Genomic DNA, 26,023 nt, shown 5'->3' on the forward strand with positions numbered 1-26,023 from the left:
TGAATTGGATGCCAACAACAAGCCCGGGCTAGGCCTACCTGAAGCGGACTCCTTTTTGCTGATAATGGAAGCCTGGTTGACCCATAAAAGTGAATCCACTGCTGGCCTGTTTTCTCAGGGGAATCATGGGATGGGCCTATACCCCACTTCTTTTTTTTGCCAACCCTATACCCCACTTCATAATATATTCTTTGAGAATTTTGGATTGCTAATATATGTATTTTATATATTTTTTATTAAATTTGAATTGAAAGAATATCAATAGATCTATAATTAAATTAATCAATTTATAAAATAAAAAATTAAAAACCTCGAATCAATACAGACTGAGAAAATTGATTTTAAAATAAAAAATTTCTATTGTAATAGTAAAAGTTGATCGGAAAGCGATGAAATCGCGAAACTTATAAATACATAAAGATTTTATTGAAAATTTAAAATTTTATATTATATTAAATTTTATAAGACGATTTATTAGAATTTAATTAGAACTCGTTTAATCTATTTTATTATTTTAATTTAATGTAATATACTTGCAATAATGTTAAATGTTTCTTATGGAAATTAACTGCAAGAACAATTCTGTTCAATTTAAGAAACCAGTTTCTCTTATAGGACCCTCTGTCGGATTATGGAGGTTGTTCAATTCCTACGAAGAATAGCCAGGGTACCAGAAGCACCAACCTATGAGCAAAATTTTCACCAACCGCAACTCAAGCACAAAAAGCAAGGAAGCGTAAGTTGGGCAAGGCTATAGTAAATAAGAGAAGGAAATTCCAGAGAGAGAGAGAGAGGGAGAGAGAGAGAGAGAGAAAGATGGCACTACTGCATGGGTACAATTCGGAGGATCCAACTGAAGACCAAACTCAATCCACTATGCTTCCCCTTAATTAGGGTCTCATTTGACAGCTCGTGATGCCCGCAAAACCCTAGTGTTCCGATTGCTCTAAAAACCATCCATGTCATCATAATGAGAAACCTACGCAGCTTGTTCTTTTGTGTTCCAAATCACTGCATACCGTACCCACAAGCGCCGGTTCGGATGCAGATCGGCGGTTGTCCCACTATTTGTAGTCATCAGATAGCATGGTAAGGCACATAGCCTAACAAGTCCGTCACAGAGGTTGTTACAACATCGTTGCACCTCGCCAAAAGGCTTAGCATCTGATGTGAAATATCTATGCTCAACGTGCTAGGTGGAGCAATTGGAATACTCGGATTGTGCAAATTCTGGGCCCTACTTCAGTGCGATGCGAGTTATTAAGCGGGACACTTCTGCAAATTTACTAGGAAGAGGGAGTAGAAGTGATTGAGATAGAGATAGAGATAGAAATGGAGATGGAGATGTAGGCATAAACTTGTGATAGTTCTTGTTAAATCCATAGCAATAGAAGTTGGTGCACCACAATCAGCAAAACTAGCATTGTTGTTGAAGTTTCTATTACCATCAATTGCGCTGCTCTACTAGTTTCTTCCCCACCCAACATGAATTTTACACACGCTGTCCCTCTACCACCATTACCACTAGTTGTTTGCCCCGCTTCATCACATGTTGGTTTCCACAGAATGGACTTGAGATGGACGGTTGACTGAGCAATTGGCTGGCGCATGATTGGATAGTGCGTCGATGAAGGATAGACAGAAAGAGAAAGGTGGATGGATAGAGGAGGGGAAGAGAGAGACATTGATGGAGAAAAAGAAAAAAAAAAAAGAAAAGGAATTCCAAGGAACAGAACATCTTACTCAGAAAGATCAAGCCTACAGTGGCACTAGATCAGAAAAATTTGACACGGCATCTATATTTCCATTCGCGTAACAAATGATGTTCCCAGTTCATCAAATTGAACGACAAAATTTGAAAAGCTATACTTTCAAATGGTATTCGCTTCAAATACAAACTCTAAAAATTGGAGTCGCAAAAATATTGCTGCAATGGCCCCATGAACTTCGTAACTTAAACTATCAGTACACACTTACCTGCAAAGGGTGGGGTTTTCCACTCTGGCCAACAAATCTTGATATCTTTATTCCCATCAGTAAAAGAACTGGGCTAAGTAAAAGAAAAATATTCGATAGAAAATTGATTAATGATAACCCGTGTAACGATCACTACTTAAAAAAGGCTTTAACAAAATTCAGGCTTCATCGTCTCTTTGGCCACCAGGCGTTCCAGCGACCCAACCCCACATGCCACCAGAGCCCTGCTTATGTTTTGCATTTAAGGCAGCTTGTTCAGAAGCTGCCTTTTGTCGCTGCAGGAGTTCTAGTTCTTTTTGCAATGTCTCCATCGTTTGAAGCTTTTGTCTTAATTCTGCCACATCAACCTGTTCATTCAAAAGGCAATTAGCATGAGCAGATTCCATCTAACATGCAACAGGAAGAGCAACAATTTTTTAGGCTGGTTCTATTTATAAACAACAGAAGCAAAGGAAAATCATCTTAAGTGGATCATCACGAGCCATGAGGCAGCCTCAGACTACAAAGATACCTAAGAAGTCGCTAGAGGTTCTCAATTAACTGAATTCACTCTTTATTACAGGAAATAAGACCTCCTTCTGTTACTTATAACACAAATAATTTTCTAGGAGTATCTTCTTTTCCATTGTGAGAAAATAAAGGACTGTGGAGGAGTTCCTGAAACTAGTAGTTTACACACTATATTTTCTTCTTCTTGTTATTTAAAAGTGGTCCTTGATGTTGATATCCTAGCCGTACATAATTAGGTAATATAAAGGTAATTCTTCCTGGAAGTGCTGAAGTAAACCCTATGTTCATATTATATTCCCATCTCAAGACATGGACTTCACTAAGACTAAAATGGACTAACTTGTAAATCATGGATGGGAATTTCTTTAACTTGAATATGTCGCGAATCTTTTATTAACCACCTCTTTCCAAATGCTTTTTGCTATAAAAAAACATTTCCAATATTCATGACTTGTCTCCAAAGAATATTGTTAAATTTGGGTCAGGCCTAACTCACCCCAAAAGCTAGCTCAAGGGGAGTGCTTATGGCTCATTTAAGAGGCACATTACCTCTTTTCACAATCGATGTGGGATTCAACACACCTCCTCACACCTAGAATTTTTTACTGGTGCGTGGCACATTTATGGGGCGCCCAACATAAATTTGGGTCAGGTCTAACTCACCTCAAAAGCTAGCTCAAAGAGGAGGATTGCCTATGACTTATATAAGGAGCACATTAAATTTGGGGTGAGTTAGACCTGACCCAAATTTAACATGGTTTCAGAGCCTCCCCATCCGATGTTGGGCCTCCCATAGATATGTCCACGCACCAGTAAAATTATGGACGTGAGGGGGTGTATTGAATCCCACATCGGTTGTGGAAATGGGTAATGTACTCCTTATATGAGCCATAGGCAATCCTCCTCTTTGAGCTAGCTTTTGGGTGAGTTAGGTCTGGCCCAAATTTAACAAACATTTTTAAAAAAATAAAGTTATTTCATAGTGATATCTTTCCAAAGGTCACTGAGTGCATGAATTATGGGCTACAAAACATGTAAGACAAAAGGTGGCACCACCAAATAGTTGCCCAAAATCAAACAGCAGGAAGAAAAGAGAGTGTTCACGTAATTGCTAGGACATACCTCTAATTTGAAACATCTAGACTGCTCAGCAGCAAGCTGACCACGCACAGATTGGAGTTCCTAAGATGTCAAGAAAACAGAGTTTAATCCTTTAAAAAGTTGCCTGAGGTATGTGCCATGATCCACAGAAAATTCTAATTAGTGAAAAGCAAACACTAGATAATTGAATTTCAGGTATACGGTACAAAAGAAGCAAATCAATCAAAATATATCTGGTAATTACCTTGTAAAGTTCAGTGTTACGAGTCTCAGCTTCAACTAATTCTTGCTTTAATTGGATAGTTTGCAATTTCTCCTTGCTAAGAGAGGGTTCCAGTTCTTCTTTTTCTGCCTTTAAAGTTGCTACAAGATGTTCACTGGATTCTTCATCCTTAGATTTCTGAATGGAACCAAACATTTCAAGTACAGAAGTAACATGGATAATGATACACATGAAAGACGGTGTTGACTTTTCAGCAATAAGAACATGTGCAATTTTACAATTTGACATACCATGGGCTCTGGATTATCCATGACAATTTCTCTTATTTTGCCTTCTTGGCCTGCTTCAAGATCAGATTCCAAATCTCTGGTAGCATTTGTAGCATTATGCACAGCAGAAACACCATCAGGTACTGGAGTCTCTATGATCTTTGATTGCAAGGTAGACTTATGGCTGGGTTTAAGAACATTCACCTAACATAGACATCAGATTCAGAAAGAGGAAAATGTGTAAGGAAGAAGCTACACTAAAAGAAGTCAGAATCAAAATTAACCTCATTGCTGTAACGCCCATAGTAACCCCCAAATGATACAAGAAAATCTTCACCATTGTGGGAGCTCACAGCCAAACTCAACCCCTGCATCAGAGGCAGGAAGATCAAATCCACTACTGCAGTTTCTGGGAGTGAAAAACAAAATAATAGTTGAAAAAGGCTAGCTACCATTCTATTTAGCATGGTCATCAGTTTTCTACAGTTCAACTTAATAAACCCTTCAATAATTTATCACAAAATTGATGGGAACAAAAATTTCAAAGGGAAAATAACATCGAATACTGGTATTGATAAAAATAACGGTGGACTCATATAGCATAGGCAACAGGAAACTAAAGGATGTATATGGGTTTAGATTATATTCCTCCGCAGCGTCTGAGCTACATTGCAACATTTCCATTTATACTACATTCAAGCACATATAATTTGACAATTAACAATAGTTGAATAGCTGAGAATTCACAGCAGAATGCATTAAAGTTCAATTCAGGTTTGATATCCTTCACCCAAAAAAAAAAAGTTCAAGATGCAAGATCAAACTCAAGCATTCATGTAAAATTTCATCCGTCCCACCATTGACATGCAGCTGAATAGTGTACAAATTTCCAGTACTACAGCATGCAAATAGTATAGACTTCTCGTAAGATACCTCACTGGCAAGAGGAACACGCCCTTCAACAGAAGTCAGAGTAGACCAAACAAGTGTTGACATGTTGAGGACAACAGTTTCAGAGACCCCTGCAAAAAGTTAACCAAAAAATTGCAGAACATTTAGATGATGTAATATAGTTTTTGATCATTGAAATACAAAATAAAGCCAGGACCACCACCCATTTTCTTCTTTTATTATATTTTTGTTAATAGATCTTGAACAGTCCAGAAATATGATGCTTCATCTAACAAATTATTCAGATTTCTGAATTAGAGAACCAAAAAAATACATAACCAGAACATGTAAACCAACTTACTGACTCGGTGGCAGAGCCAAATAATTTTCACAGAAGGGCCAGAAATAATCATCAATAAAAATTCTTATCATAAACTCTACCCCCCCCCCCCCCCACACACACACATAATAGAGAGCACAAATTATATAGGAAGATAACATCTTTGCAAAATATCAATCTATAAGAATCTTAGTTCAAATTAAACTATAACAATGACCTATAATAAATACTATGTAATAATGGTTATCATATAACTTTAGAATATAATTCTATTATTCAAAGGTGAAGAATTTTGGGAAAATTTTGAGTATTTTTGTATTTCACTCTTAATCTTTACAATTGGTCTACATGACTATTTATACACAGAGAATCATATCTAAATAGGAAGTAAATAATCAAATAATAATTACAGAGATAATTAAGGATCCTAATCATATCAAATCAAATCTCTAGAATCAGCTAGGATTAGTTAAATAAGTCAACACTCCCCCTCAAGTTGGTGCAAAGATGTCACACATGCCCAACTTGCAAATCAGATTATGGTAGATCTTGTTGTTAAGCCCTTTAGTAAACACATCCGCAAGTTGCCCCGTAGAAGTCACATGAACTAGGCTCAAGACACCGTCTGTTAATTTTTCTTTAATGAAGTGCCGATCAATTTCAATGTGCTTGGTTCGGTCATGTTGGACTGGATTTTGTGCTATACTTATAGCAGCTTTATTGTCACAATACAAAGTTATCTTGTCTCTCTCGGACAATCTCAACTCTTCTAATAACTTTTGTAACCATAAGAGTTCACATACTCCTTGGGCCATTGCTCTGTATTCTGCTTCCGCACTTGACCGAGCAACAACACTTTGTTTTTTGCTCCTCCAGGTGACAAGGTTCCCCCCCACAACTGTGCAGTAGCCAGAGGTGGATCTCCTGTCATCGAGAGATCCTGCCCAATCTGCATCTGTAAAAGTTTCAATTCGGAGATGACCATGTTTGGAGTAAAGAAGCCCTTTCCCTGGCGCAGACTTTAGGTATCTCAAAATGCGAAGTACAGCTTGCATATGAGTCTCGCGAGGGTCATGCATGAATTGGCTGACTAAGCTAACAGCATAGGCTATATCCGGTCGAGTGTGTGAGAGATAAATCAACCTTCCTACCAATCTCTGATATCTTCCAATATCCACGGACTCACCAGTTCCTGCTTTCAGCTTGTGATTATTTTCAATGGGAGATTCTGCTGGTTTACACCCCATCATACCAGTTTCTTCTAAAAGATCCAGAATGTACTTTCTTTGGGAGATGAAAATTCCTTTTTCTGATCTAGCCACCTCAATACCTAGAAAATATTGCAGTTTTCCCAGATCTTTGATTTCAAATTCCTGGGCCAACAACCTCTTTAGTTGAGCCATTTCCTCTTTGTCATCACCTGTCACCACTATATCATCAACATACACAATAAAAAGGGTGATCTTACCCTTATGATGTTTGATAAACAGAGTGTGATCAGCATTGCTTTGTTGGTAACCAAAGGACATCATGGCTCTGCTAAACCCGTCAAACCAAGCTCTGGGAGATTGTTTTAGCCCATACAAAGCCTTTTTTAACCTGCACACCTTTCCTTGTGTCTTCTCATCAGCGAACCCAGGAGGAATTTCCATGAACACTTCTTCCTCTAAATCTCCATGGAGGAAAGCATTCTTCACATCAAACTGTTGCAAGTCCCAGTCCAAGTTGGCTGCGCAAGATAACAAAACTCTGATTGAGTTCATTTTTGCGACTGGGGCAAATGTCTCTTGGTAATCCACTTCATAGGTTTGGGTGAATCCTTTAGCAACCAATCTGGCCTTAAACCGTTCAATTGTGCCATCAGCTTTGTGTTTCACTGTGAACACCCATTTATAGCCAACGAGTTTCTTCTCAGGTGGGAGAGTGACAAGCTCCCAAGTCTCATTTTTAGCCAATGCTTTCATCTCTTCAATCATTGCTTTCTTCCATTTAGGATCTGCAAGAGCTTTCTTCCAATCCTGTGGAATAGACACAGAGGAAATAGACAAGGCAAAGGCTCTATAGGAAGGAGATAAAGATTCATAAGAAACAAAGTTAGAAATAGGGTGTTTAGTGCAAGATCTGACCCCTTTTCTTTGTGCAATAGGTTTATCTAAGTCATTGAAACATTCAAGAGTTGTGGGTAACTCACCAGAAGAAAGAGTTGTGGGTAACTCGCCAGGAGAAGATTCTTGACTCTGAGTAGACTGCATAATGGCTTCTTCTGCCTTATCTCTCCTTGAATACCTTCTCAAATCTGGCTTGTCCAAACGACCAGTTCTCTCTCCCTGATTGGACATCTCCCCCTGTCTACTAGAACTCAAACTTTCTAGTTGAACCATATCATTCAGAATCACAGAATTCGGGATCACCTCTTCTTGCTCATTATTCTCCCCCTGAAGAGGTGAGTGGGTGGTACTGAAGTAGGGTTCAGTTTCTCGGAAGGTAACATCCATACTGACGAAGTATTTCCTAGAGGGAGGATGATAACACTTGTATCCCTTCTGTGTTGGAGAATACCCAACAAACACACATTTAAGGGCCTTGGGATCCAGTTTTCCTGCCGTCCTAGTATGGACAAAGCAAACACACCCAAATACTTTTGGTGGAACAACGTATGAATTCTTCCCTTGTAGAGCCGTCAAAGGACTCATAAAGTTAAGAGTCTTGAGAGGCATTCTATTGATAAGATAAGCAGATGTAAGAATTGCATCTCCCCAATATATTTTGGGTAGATTCATGGTGAACATAAGAGATCGAGCTACCTCCAATAGATGTCTATTTTTCCTCTCAGCAACGCCATTTTGAGCACTAGTATAAGGACAACTAGTCTAGTGTATTATCCCATTACTCTCCAAATAAGCAGAAAAGCTACTATCCATGTATTCTCTTCCATTGTCAGTTCTCAAAATTTTCACCTTAGTATCAAATTGAGTACAAACCATCTTATGAAAGGATTGAAAACAAGAAAAGACATCACTTTTAGCTTTAATCAAATAGACCCAAGTCATTCGAGTGCAACAATCAATAAAGGTGACAAACCATCGATTACCAGATAAGGAGACCATTTGAGTAGGCCCCCAAACATCAGAATGAATAGTTGCAAAAGGAATGTGACTTTTATTATGGCTCAAAGGATAGGATGTTCTAGTGTGTTTAGCATACTCACAAGCATCACAACATAAAGAGCCAAACTGGGTTTTAGCAAACAAATCAGGATAAAGTTTTTCTAAAACAAAAAATGATGGATGCCCTAACCGCCGGTGTCACTGTATTATTTCCTGATTGACATCCTTATTTTCTCCAAAACAGGCTTGAGATATCGAAGAAGCCGGATCACCCTCCAACATGTATAAGCCATCATGCAGCCTACCATTGCCAATCATCTTCCCTGTGCGAAGATCCTGAATAACACAATGATCAGGAAAGAATTCAATTTTACAGTTAAGAGCATTGGTGATAGCACTGACAGATAAAAGGTTGACAGGAAAGTGGGGAACATGAAGGACAGATGATAATTTAATGTTGGATGTGCAAATAACAGAACCTGTTCCGGATATGGGAGTAAAAGAGCCATCAGCAATTTTGACACTATCTTTGGTTAGAGAAGGAGAATAATTGAGAAAGCCTTTATAAAAGCCTGTCATATGTCTATTCGCACCAGAATCGATAATCCATGGAACATTATTAAAAGAGGAAGCATTACCTGACTTTACAAAGTTAGATGTAGCACCAGAGAATGAAGAGGTGTCAATATGAGACAAGAGGCGCTTGAGACTCTGAAGTTCATTAGGGGAAAGGAACTCAGTCGTTGTTGTCTCCTTAAAGGGCTCCTCCACAGTTTCTGCTAACTTAGCTTGATTTCTAGAGGTACCTCGTTTTCCTCCACGACCTCTAGTGGGACGACCATGTAACTTCCAACAAGTCTCTTTGGTATGCCTTGGTTTCCCACAATAGTCACAGTGTAAGTGATCTTTCTCAGAAGTAGGAGGCTGTGGTGTGCTCAAACTGGTAGTCAACCCAGCCTTTTCAACTGGTGCAGTATGGAGCATAGCATGTCAACGACTTTCCTCTTGTTGAACATGGGCATGGGCATGGGCCTCTTCTAAAGAAGGAAAAGGATTTCTTCCCAACACTTGGACCCGAATTGGATCATATTCGTTATTCAACCCTGCAAGAAAATCATAGACCCGCTCCTTTTCAATCATTTTTCGAAATTTGACTGCATCTCCAGTGCAATCTGCCTAGAAGTCTTGATAGTAATCAAGCTCCTGCCATAAGCCACATAACTCAGAATAAAACTGAGAGATAGTCATTTCTCCTTGCTTAGTACCATGAATCTTATTCCGAATATCATAAATTTGGACATCATTCCCAATCTTGGAATAAGTTAAGGACAAAGCTTTCCATATCTTTGCAGCAGTATCAATTAACAAATAGGACTTAGAGATATGAGGTTGCATAGAGTTCAGTAACCATGTCATAACAAGACAATTATCCGAGTCCCATTGAGGGAAATCTGGATCACTCTCATCAGGTTGCTTTTTATTACCAGTGACATAACCCTGCAGTCCTCTAGCCTTGATAAACAACAAACAAGACCTTGACCAAGCAAGATAATTGGTTCTATCAAGTTTTATAGGACTAATTTGCAAGGAAGGATTATCAAAGTTAGGAATCGAGACCCTTTTACCTTCTGCCATAGTAAAGATTTATGAACAGTGAAAGAATAGGAGGTACCCAAGGTTGTACACGCAAGAAAGCCCAATTGATTCACCAAAAAACCGGGTAACAGCACGGGAGAGCCGGAAAGATGGTCGGAATCGTCGCCGGAGTGATCTGAGCGGCGAAACAGTGACAAACGATGGATCACGCGCCGGGAAGCGACCGGTCACGCGCCGGGAAGGGGTGGCGCGTGAGCCTCACGCGCAGGCTTTTCCGACGTCGGAGCTGGTTGATCGGCCGGCGGCAGTCCGGCGGTTCTCCTGGTGCCGGCGGTGAGAGAAAAAGAGGCTCCTAGATGGGTTAGTACCAAAATTGGTAGATCTAGGGTTTTGAAACCCTAAAAATGAAAATTTGAATTTGGACCCAAAAAATCAGGAAAAAACTCTGATACCATGAAGAATTTTGGGAAAATTTTGAGTATTTTTGTATTTCACTCTTAATCTTTACAATTGGTCTACATGACTATTTATACACAGAGAATCATATCTAAATAGGAAGTAAATAATCAAATAATAATTACAGAGATAATTAAGGATCCTAATCATATCAAATCAAATCTCTAGAATCAGCTAGGATTAGTTAAATAAGTCAACAAAAGGAATAAAAATAAGCATAACTAAAGTACTATCCTTGCTTAATATTTATAATGCCAAAAAAAATTACACATAAACCCCTAGAAGTTAGGCTAGTTAGCATAAAATTAAAATAATAATAACAATCACCCCTTCAATTAAAGAGACAATGAAAATTAAACATATTAACACAACAAAATATGTAAAGAATATATTTAACCTTATCAATCTAAAATTTGAATGAGAGTTGAGAGTACTAGTTTTGTCTACTTGCACAAAAGAAGCAAGGTTATCTTTTAGTTTGGATGGCACAAAAAGTATGACCTAAATTAAAGAGAAGACAAAGGAAAAACTTTTATATTGTACCTATAGGAGAAGAGCGATAACAAAAAAAAATAAATTGGGATATTCCATTTGATTTGTGGTGATGCAATAGATTTGACTTGGGACGGTGTGATAACAGATTATTATGTTGACCTACATTTAACTTTCAAATAACAACTAATTCTAATTCTTTAACTTAAATTATTACAGATAAATTATAAACTGTTAAGGGTCATTAGAAAATTTGAGAAAGCCAATCAATAAAAAATTAATTTATGTCCTCATTTAATAACAATTAAGTAATTTTAATGCTTTAACTTAAATCATAACAAATAAATTATAAACTATTAAGGGTCATTAGAAAATTTGAGAAAGCCAATTAATAATGTTAAATTTGGGCCAGGCCTAATCCACCCCAAAAGCTAGCTCAAGGAAGGAGTGTCTATGGCCCGTATAAAGGGCACATTACCCCCTTTCCACAACCGATGTGGGATTCAACACACCTCCTCACGCCCAGAATTTTTACTGGTGCGTGATATATTTACAGGAGACTCAACATCGGACGGGAGAGGCTCTGATACCATGTTAAATTTGGGTCAGGCCTAACTCACCCCAAAAGCTAGCTCAAGGAAGAGGATTGCCAATGGCGGGCACATTACCATTTTCCACAACCGATGTGGGATTCACCACAACCGATGTGGGATTCACCACACCCCCATGCTCAGAATTTTTACTGGTACGTGACATATTTATAAGAGGCTCTGATACCATGTTAAATTTGGGTCAAGCCTAACTCACCCAAAAGCTAGCTCAAGGGGGAGGAGGGCCTATGGCTCATATAAGAGGCACATTACCCCTTTCCACAACCGACGTGGGATTCAACAAATAAAAAAATTAAAATTTGCTCCACCTAATTAAATTTTATAAATGTTTGCGGAGCCAGGGCCCCTTGTAGTTTGCATCAACATAAGGGCAGATAAGAACAACAAAATCTTCATGCATAAATCATTTTTAATTCCTGCCATCAATTACTCTAATTTTTCTGTCCATGAAGTATCAGGTCCCTTAACTATGGTAATGATTCACTTCTCTCTTTTCTTTAAAAATTTGAAAACATTAATGGCTATAAAACATGGGAAGATAACATGCCTGCTAAACAAATTTGAGAATAATCATGTCTCAAGCATGGTTTAAATAATTTACATAACAGACATTATATACAGGTTTTTTGGCCCACCAATATCTTCACAACCTATATATAGACAAAGGGCCATTTTTGTGTTGAAAATGTCCTTTATGACCTCTATGTGATGGTAACAGCCATTATTCTTAAGTTTTTGGTTAAGTAACCTTGCTCCTTTACCGATAAAAACTCTTCTTTCTCTATCAACTTTTTTTGGGCAGCAACAAAGGCAGCCCTTCTTTCCCAACCTCCCAAGACTCAATAACCCCTTGTGCTGCTGCTTTTAATTTAATTCACCCACTTTAAAATGATTCCACAAGGAATATAGATCATTTTCCAGCTAGATGTTCTTTTTGGTGGTAATAAAGATAGATTTCTATCCTCTACACCATTTCATGCTAGTTAGTGTTAATTGTTAACATTCAACAAGTAATATGAATCATGGATTCAAGGTCTTTATTTAATGTATTTATGCTATTTGTTAGTTGGACTTGGATAATTTTAGTCAAGTGAATTACCGGTTCTTGCTTGGTTTTTTATTTTTATTTTTCTTAAAGAGTGAAAATGCCAAGCGTATAAAAGTTGCAGTTAATGCTTAAGAAATAATATTCATACCACTCTTGTTGTCGCCACCACCAACAATAAACCAATTCTCCCCAACTGTCACACCTGCATGTCCAGCCCGTGGACTTGGTATTTCCCCCTGTTGTGTTGGTCTCGTCCATTCCATCTGGAAATCCATTACATTACAGGTATTAATAATAACCCTATGACACAAGAACAAAAAAAAGAAATTGAGATAAATTATCTTACAGATTGTAAATCAAGCACATGCAGATCATTGAAACAAGTAGCATGTGAACCACCACCAAAAATAAGAAGGTAGCACTCCGCGTGAACTGCAGCAGCATGATCAGACCTTGGAGAAGGAGGCACGCCACTACAAAATAATAGGAGCACAAATTAATCTCTAAAATGTTATTCAACAAAACCTATTGAAAATCACTTTGTTTCAGTATAAATTTATATGTCCTATTTACAGTCAAATCTTAAGAATTAAGGATTGAATTTGAAACATGAGATATGGTGCACTCGAAATTGAATCAACAAGGTTAAAAGGAATTTACAGGACCACCACCCAGCAGAAGAATCCACACATCTATTATCATACAGTTTCTTAAGCATGAATACTTCATAAATATTGCTCTAATTCATGACATACCGGCCAACTATATCAAAAGACTTGCATAAAACCTTAATCATTCCCATCCATAACAAGCAAAATGGTACTCCCTCCATCCTATAATTTTCGTTCATCTTTCATTTTTTACTTGTCTCAAAATTACTATCCACTTTCTTTTTTTAGAATATAATAACATATAAATTGACTATTCTTACCTCATTTAATTTTGTCTTATTTCCAAAAAACTTTTTAAAACATCTCTTAGTATTTAATAAAATTTAATATATTTAAGATGGGTATAATTGGAAAGTTAATAAAAAAATTGCATTTCTTAACACGTGAAAAAGTAAAGTGGATAAAAATTATGGGTCAGATGGAGTATTAAACAAAAAAAACAGAAGCTACAATCCAAAATTGCGAGAATCATCTTACACAGCATCAATTTCATCCCAAGTCATAGTTTCTAGATCAAGGATATGCAAATCATTCAAGAGAGATCTCTTTGCATCTTGTCCACCAAAAATCACTAAGCTTGTCTCGACAAGTGTAACAGATTGACCTCCACGTGAGACCTGCAAGCAAAAATAATAATTGACTGCTACAATTTTTTCCTAAGCAATCATTATCACTAAAAATTTGCTGGAGTGTAAGTTTTCCTCGTCATTCAAAATTTTTACAGAATTCCAATACAAAATTTAATTTCAAGTTTCACCATTTCCATATGTTTAACCACCTTCAGCTCCAAAACTTGCCACAAAATCTACAAATTTACTTGTCATTGAAAAATCAGAAAATACTCTGAAGATTAACTGGTTAAGAGCACAGGGTACAGTAACCAATTTCCCTTATTCTGATTGGCAGGAGATGTTTTAGCTAATGTAGTGAGAAGAAGATACATTTAAGAAAGAAAATTTTTCAGTTAACTCCATTTTGGTGAAAATGTTTCAGTTAACATCATTTTGGTATGTAAAAGATGTTTAAGTGATATACCGGTGCTTTCCCATATGTCTTTAAGGTCGACCAAGTATGAGTTTGTGGATCAAATGCCTTCACTGTGATGGAGAAGGAGAAAAGCATTACACTGGTTGGAAATCACTGCAAAAGAACATTAGTATCCTTTATTATACCTTGAATGCTTTCAGAAGGATCTTTGGTATGTCCAGCAATTGTTAGAAGCTTATTCTCCCAAGCTATCTGCGAAAACAGAAAAGGAAATTATCAGACTAAATCACTTGATTGGCTTAATCCAATATCAGGTCACTGCTTGCTTCCAGTGCAAAGGCTACATCTATTTGTGATATCACGCTGCCATAAGTTCTCATGTAAAACAAGATATTCAGTTATATACTAACCAATGAATGACCAGCACAGGAAGTTACTGCAGCTAGAGATTTTGATTCATCTAACTCAGCCGTAGCCTTAGCATCAACCCTAGACCAAGTCCAGCTTCTTAAATCCAGAACCTGCATTGTTGCTCCAAAATTTGGGATAACTTCTTTAAGGGGTAATGTTGATGCATAAAGAAACAAATCATTCACATCCCTTTTCAACATAAACAACTTAGCAAAAAAATGTAATGATTAAAAAAGGTTATAAGACTGGAGCACAAAATTTATTGCTTCGAGAGCTCCAATGTCAGTCAATAAACAAAGAATTTCAGCATCCAATGGATTTCATGCGAATTCAACAAGTTAGTACTTGAAGCTTAATCAAATTAACAGCAATACACTCCAGTCTGTGAGGCAGCCCTCAAGCACACATGCGTAAGTGAAAGATAGCGTGCTTACATGAAGATCATTAAGATATCGACCATTGTGGTTTCCCCCATATATATACATCTTATCCTGAATAACTGCTGCTCCATGCTGACAAGTGATAAATATGAAAAGACTTTGTTCAGAGAAGAGGATGGGTGGTAAAGCAGCATCAGCATCAGAAGAAGAATCAGAGTTCAAATTTTAAAGTTTAAGTGATAAACACACAATACCTCATATCGGGCTTTTGGGCGTTGGCCAGATATTGGAGGGCAAATCCATTGATCATAAACAACTGAACCAAAGCCTTCTGAGACAATATCTTTATCTTGAGGTTCTATAACACTCTCACTCTCACTGGAAATGGTCTTTGTCTCTAAGAAAGAGTTTCCATTCTCGACTACAGGATCAACTTTTGGGTTATGCTATGGGCAAGCAAAATTTGAAAATATCCATGAGCAAAAGGTCATTGAAAAATTCTTAACATATTATCTCAGACATATATTTCAGTATTCTTCACATTCTATCAAGTAGCACAAATATCAGTCCATAAAACAATATTAGGAAAAAAGGAATGATTATAGTGAAAATGAGGCACCACTGGTGAAGATAGACCACACTACATAATTCCCAACATACTCACATTCGTTTGAATGTCTACAACCGGCTCAGAAACAAAGTTAGATGCTCTAGAATACCAACCTGGATCTTCTTCCTACCCAAAAAGGAAAAATAATAATAATAATAATAATAATAACAACAATAATAACTAGACCACATTCCAAGTAATTCATGAAAACATGAACCTAAAAATCCAGTGCTATGGACCTCTAGTATCTTCACAAAGAGACGCATTGCTTCTGTGGGAGGCATGTTGGCAAGTCCATACCAGCTGCACAAACATTAACACGGAGAACTCTCAACTGGTTCGAGAAAGATTTATGAAAATCAAAATACAATGTGATCTCATAAAATGCTTGCAGCACACTACCCAAATCATTGTGTACCTTATGACTTGAGAAATTTATAAAGAACTAAGACTATGCTACTCACCTACCATAAGCACACACAAATACAAATCAATTTCTACAATTGCCATTCTTTGGTCTCCATAATATTACCGAAATCTGATACCAAGCTGTTACGATCCCAAGTGACTATTAATAGGGAAGGAGCTTATCAAAGGGAGCTCTTAATACCTCAGACTCATTAATAAGAGAGTTTTAAATAATTAATTTGCTTGTTTTATTGAATAAAAATAAACTCCTTATGCATTGGAGGTTCATACAATTGTGGTACTTCTAATTAGAGTAGAAGTCTAAATTCAAATACAAGCAATTTATTTGTTGCTGATAAAAAACTACTGAGTAAAGATAGAGATAAGAAAATACTAGATAAAAGCAATAAAATATAATCTTAATTGATAGATTTCTTTAAGATTTGCACTTTGTTTAAGAATGGATTTGGTGATCTATCTATTATCCATAATATCTCAACTAAAATATTAAGCTTTTTTTTTTTCGCATATTACTCCATTCTAACTATTTTTGTTTCCATTTCTGTCATTATTTGACCAAATTTTCTTGGACATGTCTTTTGTAATTTATGTTCCATGAGGAGTTACAAGCCACTCATTCATATGGAAAAAATAACTGAGAAATCATTGAAGCGAATGCCTATGGAAGATGTGTGTCTGTGTGTGACCATGTCTGATTTGTGAATTCACTGATAAATGCACAAAATATTAATAAATATGCATAAGTACAGATACCTCTTCCACTTGCTTTGTTCTACAGCATTCCAAGTGCTAGGCTTTGGTGTATTACAAGGTCCTACAGTTGCCTGCAACACATATGTTTGGCAAAATTAGTACCAGTACAAATCCCCAATTTGAAATAATAAGTTGACCAACACAGAAGGTTCCTAAATAGGAGGATTCAAATCTTTGGGATCCTAATTAGGCTTGATTTAAAGGATTTTATTTTTATTGTAAATATTCCTAATTTAGGTTGATTCTTTGTGTATAAATACTCAAACCTTGTAAAGATCAATTCAATTGGAATAGAATTAAAAAATTCTTCTCAAAATTCTTCATGGTATCAAAGGCTTATGGCTGCTTTTTGGATTTAATTTCAGATTCCAAAATCTGAAATTTCTTCAGAAACCATAGCCAACTACTGCTCTTTGGGATTTTCCCATCTAGGCCCACCTTTTCCTCTCACCGCCGCTGTTAGAAGAGTTGCAGTGACATCGCCAGCCGTTCCACAAGTTCCGGTGACCAAAATCCAGCGTGTAGGCACACTTGCGCCTCAACACTCTTGGCACATCAATCCCACGCGCCTCATTTTGCGGGCGCGTGGCGCGTTATCTTACGAAGGTCACTAGTCCGTTCACTATCGTTGGTTTTTCCGGCCTGTACCTGCCGGCGCGTAAGTCCTTCTCCGGTGAACAATACCTATTTTGGAAAAAAAAAAGATAAGTTTTTCCTTCTTGAAATGGCAAGACAAGAAAGTGACTAATGTGGAAAGTGTAAAGACTTCTGATAATACTTTTATTTCATCTATTGATTTTGCTCCATGGATTATTAATTCTGACGCAAATAGACATATAACGGACTCTTCTAAAGACTTCCTTGATTATCTTCCATGTCTACAAAAGAATACTGTCAGAATAGCCGATGGTTCCTTCATTCCTGTTTCTGGAACTGATTCTATTGTTTGTACTCCAAATATCAAGTTATCCTTTGTTCTTCATGTTTTTTGTTTCCCTATTAATATTTTATATGTTAGTGCTCTCACCAAAACACTAAACTGTAAAATTAAATTTTTTTCTGACCATTGTGTTATTCAAGACCTTCAAACTGGGAAGAGTATTGACAATGGTAGACTGCATGATAGCTTATATATGTTGGAAGAAAATCTGAGTTTAAATTCACCTCGAGCTCTTTTTGGAAGAAATCAGGATATCAACAAGGAAATCATACAGTAGCATCGACGGTTAGGATACCCATCTTTTTTTATTTTAGAGAAATTTTATCCTAATTTATTTTCCAAGACTCAATGTGGTTCTTTAGTTTGTGATGCTTATGAGTATGCTAAACATATAATAACCTCTTATCCCTCCAGTAACAATAGAAATGCGATCCCTTTTATGACCATCCATTCTGACATTTGGGGACCTACTCAAACAGTCTCACTATCTGGTAATCATTAGTTTATTATTTTTATTTATTATTGCACTCGGATGACTTGAGTTTATTTGATAAGGATAAAAAATCATGTGGTTTCACATAAGATGATTTGTACTCAATTTGATGCTAAAATAAAAGTTTTGGGAACTGATAATGGTACAGAGTACATGGATGGCCCTTTTTTTGCTTATCTGGAGGGATGCTGCATCAAACTAATTGTCCTTACACTAGTGTCCAAAATGGTGTTGCTAAAAGAAAAAATAGACACTTGTTGGAAGTAGTCCGATCTCTCCTTTTCACTATGAACTTTCTAAAAACCTATTGGGGAGATGCAGTCTTAGCTGCAACTTAACTCATTAATAGAATGTCTCTCAAAACTCTTACCTTTAAAAGCCCTTTAGATCTGCTACAAGGAAAAAATGCCTATACTGTTCTGTCGAAGGTGTTTGGATACACATGTTTTATTCCTACTAGGACAGGTGGAAAACTCGATCCGAAGACTCTTAAATATGTGTTTGTTGGATACTCTCCCACATAGAAGAGTTACAAGTATTACCACCCTGCATCTAGAAAATACTTTATGAGTATAAATGTTACATTTAGAGAAACTGAACCTTACTTCTATATTACCCCATGGAGGACAACGAGAGAAAAGAGACGATTCTTAGTCCTATAACTCTAAAACATTTTACTCTAGAGAAGACTACTATACAGGGGAGACTATTGGTAATCAGGAGACTATTATACAGAGAAAGACTATTGGTGATCAAATTGGGCGTTTGAATAAATCGGATTTAAGAAGAGACTCAAGAAGAGACAAAACAGAAGCAAAAAAAGTCATTGTGTAGCCTACTCAATGTCATGAATATTCGCCTTTTCCATCTGGTGAGTCATCCCTAAACCTTGAGCCTTTTGATGATCTAAATAAACTAATTGCTCAAAAAAAATGAGTTAGATCTTGCACAAAGCACTCTATTTCTAACTTTCTCTCTTATAATTTTTTGTCTATTCCACAGAATTGGAAGGAAACTCTTGCAAATCCTAAATGGAAGGGAGCAATTATTAAAGAGATGAAAGCACCGGCTAAAAATGAGACTGGGAGCTTGTCACTCTCCCACCTAGAAAGAAACTTGTTGACTGCAAATGGGAGTTCACTGTAAAACACAAAGTAGATGGATCAATTGAAAGATTCAAGGCTAGACTAGTGACCAAGGGATACACTCAAACCTATGAAGTGGATTACCAGGAGACATTTGCCTCTTTTGCCAAAATGAACTCAATAAGAGTATTGCTATCTTGCGCTGTCAACCTTGACTGGGATTTACAGCAATTTGATGTGAAAAACGCATCTCTCCACATAGACTTGGAGGAGAAAGCGTATATGAAAATCCCTCCTATATTTGCTGATGAAAAAACACAAAAAAAGGTGTGCATATTAAAGAAAATCCCTCCTGGATTTGTTGATGAAAAAACACAAAGAAAGGTGTGCATATTAAAGAAGGTTTTGTATGGGTTGAAGCAGTCACCCAGAGCTTGATTTGATCGATTCAATAGAGCTGTGATTTTTTTTTTTGCTATCAATAGAGCAATGCTGACCATATCCTATTTATCAAACATCACAAGAGTAAAATTACTCTTCTTATAGTCTATGTAGATGACATAGTAATGAAAGGGGATGACACTAAAGAGATGACTAGGTTGAAAAAGATTTTGGTCTGAGAGTTCGAAATTAAAGATTTAGAAAAACTGCAATATTTTCTAGGAATCAAGGTTGTCAGGTCAAAGAATGAAATATTTATTTCTTAGAGAAAATACATTCTGGATCTTTTAGAAAAAACTGATATATTAGGTTGCAAACCAACAGAAACTCCCATCGAGAGCAATCACAAGCTACAAGTAGAGATTGGTGAATCAGTAGATATTGGTAGATATTAGAAATTGATAGGCAGACTAATTTATCTTTCGTATACTCTATCAGACATAGCATATGCAATCAACTTAGTCAGTCAGTTTATGCATGATCCTCGTGAGTCTTACATGCAAGCTGTTTTTCGCATTTTGCGATACTTGAAGTCTGCTCCTGAAAAAGGTCTTATGTTCTCTAAACACAGTCATCTTCGCATACATACATTCACAGATGCAAATTGGGCTAGATCCCTTAATGATAGAAGGTCGACTAGGAATTAAAACTATTAGAGAGGGACAAACTCCTCTTGTACTGTGACAACAAAGCTGCCATCAGTATAGTCCACAATCTGGTTCAACATGTCTGAATGAAGCATATAGAGATTAATCGAAATTTCATTAAAGAGAAGTTAATAAATGGTATCTTGAGGTTAGATCATGTGACTTCCGATAAACAGCTAGCTGATGTGTTTACCAAAGGGTTCAGCAACAAGACCTATCACACACCTTAGTTTGCAAGTCGGGCATGTGTGATACCTATGCACAAACTTGATGGAAGTGTTACCAATTCAAATATTTGAAATCTTAATTAGGCTTGATTTAAAAGATTTTATTTTTATTGTAAATATTTCTAATTTAAGTTGATTCTTTGTATATAAATACTCAAACCTTGTAAAGATCAATTCAATTGGAATAGAATTAAAAAAATTCTTTTCAAAATTCTTCATAATCTCATCCAAAGGTCTTTGGATTTGGCAACCCATTCAAAAACCTAACTACCATCTACATCCATGCATACATGCAATCCATGGTTTTAAATAACTACTATGCAACATAATGGCAGATATTTACAAGCTTTTTAGCTCACCGATACCGTGAAACCTATACTTTAAAGATGAAAGAAAAATTTTATCAATAATGGCCGCAACGGTCTTTATGTAATGCTGATTATCTCACCTTTTTCTTCTGTTGTCTAGATGATGACAATAGTTCTTCCTCATGCTTTGTTTTTAGTTAGGGAAGTTTTAAGTTAACATGTCTCACTTTCTCTCTAAACTTTCCATCTAAAATTTTCCTTTTACAAATCTTTCATTTCTCGTTTCTTGAGCTAAGATTATCAACCAGTGGGCTAAGGTTATCAACCAGTGAGTTAAGATTATAATCTATCTTTCTAGTTCTACACATCCTTATCTTGCAACAAGTGAGTTATTTATTTTTGTTTTTGAAGTTGTTTGCTTATTTGTTGAAGAAATTGCTAAATTTACAGTATGAAGCATTAGTTTGCATGATCTATATATTATTTTTTTCCTAATTTTGTACTATTTTTAGAATATATTTTAGTAAAATACACAAGTAATCAGAAAATAACATTAAATAAACTTTTAGACTTCAATCATATCTGTGACGTACACGATTAGTTATATTTACCATCTACAATTCTACATAGTTACTTTAGTTTTAGATAGATTAATGCTAATAATGTCTAAAAACGTGAATTTATCTTTGCAGAACATATTTTTGCTTATTATGTTATTGTGTATCTTAGTTTACTTATATTCTTAAATATTCATTCACTTTGTAAACTCAATATAGTTTACATAGTGACAAGCCATTACCATTATATTATGGCTGTTGCAGGAACTTCCCATTACCCGCGACCACAAGTTAAACCCATGATGCAAGCAGGTCAGCAAGCAAATACCAAATCAAATTGCAAATTAATTATAAATTAATGCAACAAAAAAAGTTGGAATCTCAAATTTGTTTACTAAAAAACAAAGGTCAGGAAATAAAAACAAAACAATATATTCATTTGAGTTGTCCTCAAATACATCAGGATTCGTGCTCTAGACTAGGAATCAGCACTCTCAATATCCCAGATTTCCCAGTGCCATTCCATTAGACTAGATCCATCAAAGTCTGCGCTCAAACATTCTCAGAATAAGCAGCATTTCACAACATAGATGAGTAGAAGACAATGAAAGCAAATAACTGAAGAAATAATTGCACTAAGACAGTAAGCCTGTATCAAATAAATTCTAAGCACCTTCACACATCAAATTCTTTGCTAAGTTTGCAATATAGCAGCTAAATTATTAAAATCTCAGCTCGAGATTAACACGAATTCCATAAAACGAAATTCAACGTTAACAAACAAGAGCACCACTGCATTAGAAAAATCAAAATTCACTAAGATCTGGCTAAATCATGAAGCGCAGAAATTCACTGGTCAGCGAAACGAAATTCACTAGGTACCTGCTGGTGCAAAGCGTAGAGGAGCAAAGCGGTGTCGTTTTGGAACTTAGAGGAGACGGTATTGACGGAATTAGGAGATCCGTCAAATCCAGCGTATGAAGCAGCTGCATAGAATCGCTCCGGGTACGCGAGGCCAGAGCTTGCCCTCGCCATGGCCATTTCCTCTTCCCTCCCTTTTTCTCTTTATGATTTGATTTGTGAGCAAGGAAATTTGAGTTGTGTTCTATAAATTGTTTCAGCTTTGCGTTTGTAACTACAATAAGAATATTATAATGGCACGTTTGGCGCTGCTTCTTCTGCATTGACTAGAGTGTAAAAGGATTTTGAAGTTTATTGAGATTTGTTTTTGGATCTCCGTCCAATTCATTCCTCTTACTCCTGATTTTTAATAGGAAATTATTAATTAGTTCTCTTAAATTTCAAAAACATATTAAAACGTTTTAACTTTTACCAACTAATTGATTTTTTGTTAATTTAATTTTAATAATTAAATATTTTATTATTTAATTTTAATAATTAAATATTTTATTATTTAATTTTAATAATTAAATATTTTATTATTTAATTTTTACAATTTTAAAAAATTTATTAATTAATTTTTTAAAATTTTAACTAATTAATCCCATCATATTTTATATTTTTATAATATTTAACAGATAAATTATAAATTAATTAATAAATTTTTAAAAATTTAATAATATTTTAATATATTTTTTAAAATAAAATAATCAACTAATAAATTTTTTATAATATAAAATCTAAATAATAAACTTTTCTTTTTTAATATTATTTATATTTTTTAACTCAAAATTTTATTAGTAATAAATTCATGAATTTAACCGAATTAATCTAAAACCCTCGAAGTGTAAAAGTGAAAAAACTAGAAAATATTATAGTGTAAAACATCACAGATGGAATTTGGAGGTCCTTTCAGAAAGTGGGATTAATATGTAAAATAACTTTTTTGGTAAGAGAATGGACGGCTAAATTAGCTTTGTCTCCGAATATAAAAAAAAGTCCAATTAAACTTATAAAATCAAAAATTTTTGCAATCCATGACTGACTAAATTTAGACTAATTTTTCTGGTTATGTAGAATGGCATCAATAATGGCTTTAGCATCGGACTCAAAATGCACATCAGGACTATTATGTTTAAGAATCCATAAAAGATACTCTCTAAGTGCAATAATTCCAGCCAGCTTAGGAGAAAGAACAATTTCATAAAAGGACTCTTTGAAATGATCCATTTGAATCACACTTTAAAAGATTAAAATTAAATATAAATTTAATCCCTTATAATAGAGCACGTGCTTCTCTTGCCGTAGTCGACAAATAAATAATTATATTATACAATAATATCATACTTAATAAAATCTGCACTATTAATAATAACGACAGGATTAGCCAACCCTTTTATCCAACATTACAATTGAACTTATAAAACTCCAAGTAATAGAGTTTCAAGTGGAGGTTTGTTTATTTATATTTTCTTATCTGAATATTGTGTCTCCTGTTATTAGAGATTCCATTTTGGTATCAATTCAATATATGCTTATTGGGCTCTATATATTAACAAGTGGGAATTATTGAGATTTTTATACAAATATGCATAATTCATTTAATCACTGAAATTATGAAAATAAAATAATTGATGGTCCAAACACATACTAAAAATAAATAGTATTGAAAAATAGAAAAATAACAAAAATACTACTAAAATGCAATTGTCATAAATTGAAGTTAATATTATGCAAAATTAACATAAGATCAGGATCACTTTATTAAAAATACACTTATTTTCTGCTCTAGCAAAGAGTAAAAACAATATGAGCCATAAGTAAAATGCCATTAACGTATGACTTTGATATTATTAATAAAGCTTTCCACCACAAAAGTAAATTTGGAAAATCAATAGAAGACAGCTTACGTGAACATGGACCACTAAACCAAGCCAAACTAGACAAGTATAATGATATTGAAAAAAAAAATATTTTTTTATTCTTTCCTTTCAATATAATTTTAGTAGTATTATTCTTTCGACCCAATATCTCTTTTTGTTAAAATTTTAGTGGTATTTTCTTCCGACTTACTTCAGTGGTCTTTCCTTCAGGCTTTTTAGTTTAAAGTATCTTTTTTGATACATTCTCTATTATTGTCTTTTTTTTCAAAATATTTATTTTTGGGGTCTTTCTTTTTTAGACATTCTATCTTTAGATCTTTTTTCTTGAGATTTTATACTTTAAAATCTTTTTTTTAAGATTTAATATGTATTTAAATTGGAACGGACTTTTATAAATTAATATAATCGGGTGCCATTTCAATTAGAGAATGAGAATTGAGTTATAGTATATTTGCTACCACCTCTAATAGTAAGAAGTATTTGGATGTATTATGTGTAGTAAGATTTTGACTATGACATTGAAGGATTATGGATTCAAGAGAAAAGTTGGATTTTGTTTTGGGGTTGTCGTTGAAACAGCTCGATTCAAACTAGTCCAAATAATTTTTTGATTTACTTTTCACCTGATTCAAAATGATTCACTTAAATTATTTAGTAGTTTCGTGCTAACTATTATATATAATTTGAAATTGCCGTAATCCGTCGACGTAGGATGTTTCCTGCATCCAAGCAAGTAAATGACCGTTTATACTCGGTTTCGCTAAATTTACGACGTCTTCGTCGCAAATAGTTCACTAATACGACGTTTTCCACATCCAAGTAAGCAGTTGATCGTTTATATTCGGTCTGCTAAATTTGCGATATTCTTATCACAACTGAATCGAATACAATTGTTAAATAAGATCGAATCCTTGGATATTATGGTTCGCTAGTATCTCGTCTCACACAGATAGCCATTTTCTCGCAAGTTCATTAACTCTGCAGAATTTATCTCATCCAAAATGACTCTAATACTAATTGAAACAATTCGGTTTAAACTAATTCAAATAACTTTTAGATCCACTTTCCACTTCACTTAAAATGATTAATCCAAATTATTTAATAGTTTCATATTAGCTATTATATACCATTAGAACTTAAAAGTTTAATAATAATAATAATAATAATAATAATTAATTGATGAAATTTCAAATCGAAGGAAAAAAATGAGTAATGATATTGGAAAAATATTTAAAGTTATGGACAGTAAATGAAATCAGTTTAATAATGAAGTACAATCTAACTAAAATAAAACTTTTTAAAAAATCAAATTACTAAATACTTGACATTAAATAATGACTTAGACTTAAATAAATTAAAACTAAAGTTCAATTTTAAATAGCTTTGTATTTTTTTATAATTACTTATTATTTATAGTTAAATTAATTATATGAATACTTGTAATTTACTACACTTAATTAAATCAATTGATACTTAAAATTATAATAATAACAACGATTTATACTTAATTAAATTTAAATAATGATTTAAGAGTACCAAAATTAATTGATTTTATTTTAAAAATTAAGGAATTTATTTAACTGTAAATTTATTTTTAAAATTAATGTGAATATTTAAAAATAATTAAAAAGTTATTATGCTAAAGGTAGAGTTAAGCTCTACGGGCCTGGGTTTCTGAGA

At 34.9% G+C, this 26,023-nt stretch overlaps 1 protein-coding gene across 2 annotated transcripts; it reads right to left on the reverse strand.

Annotated features, from left to right (window-relative positions):
* Positions 1–1,770: 1,770 nt before the first annotated feature.
* LOC110621131 (acyl-CoA-binding domain-containing protein 4) lies at positions 1,771–22,798 on the reverse strand. Of its 2 annotated transcripts, XM_021765220.2 has the most exons (18): positions 22,443–22,797; positions 16,863–16,933; positions 15,920–15,983; positions 15,735–15,806; positions 15,325–15,516; positions 15,125–15,202; positions 14,690–14,800; positions 14,465–14,531; positions 14,328–14,389; positions 13,770–13,909; positions 12,968–13,094; positions 12,770–12,884; positions 5,014–5,102; positions 4,365–4,448; positions 4,102–4,284; positions 3,833–3,988; positions 3,610–3,669; positions 1,771–2,324 (listed from the first exon to the last, which is right to left on the reverse strand). In XM_021765220.2, the coding sequence occupies exons 1-18, from the start codon at positions 22,599–22,601 to the stop codon at positions 2,136–2,138; spliced, it is 2,019 nt and encodes a 672-aa protein (XP_021620912.1). In that variant the 5' UTR covers positions 22,602–22,797; the 3' UTR covers positions 1,771–2,135. The 2 variants fall into 2 exon arrangements, with proteins under 2 accessions (XP_021620912.1, XP_043814916.1); XM_043958981.1 differs by lacking the exon at positions 4,365–4,448 and having other exon boundaries at positions 22,443–22,798.
* Between the last annotated feature and the right edge of the window lie 3,225 nt (positions 22,799–26,023).

This window comes from Manihot esculenta, chromosome 8, assembly GCF_001659605.2.
Source record: "Manihot esculenta cultivar AM560-2 chromosome 8, M.esculenta_v8, whole genome shotgun sequence".
In the NCBI taxonomy this organism is placed as follows: domain Eukaryota; kingdom Viridiplantae; phylum Streptophyta; class Magnoliopsida; order Malpighiales; family Euphorbiaceae; genus Manihot; species Manihot esculenta.

Coding starts and splice junctions, on each gene's coding strand:
- LOC110621131 (XM_021765220.2), bottom strand. CDS start 22,601: ATGGCCATGGCGAGGGCAAGCTCTGGCCTCGCGTACCCGGAGCGATTC. Junction 13,910..14,327: donor AGACATATGGGAAAGCACCG/GTATATCACTTA, acceptor TTTTGCTTGCAG/GTCTCACGTGGAGGTCAATC. Junction 12,885..12,967: donor ATGTGCTTGATTTACAATCT/GTAAGATAATTT, acceptor ATGGATTTCCAG/ATGGAATGGACGAGACCAAC.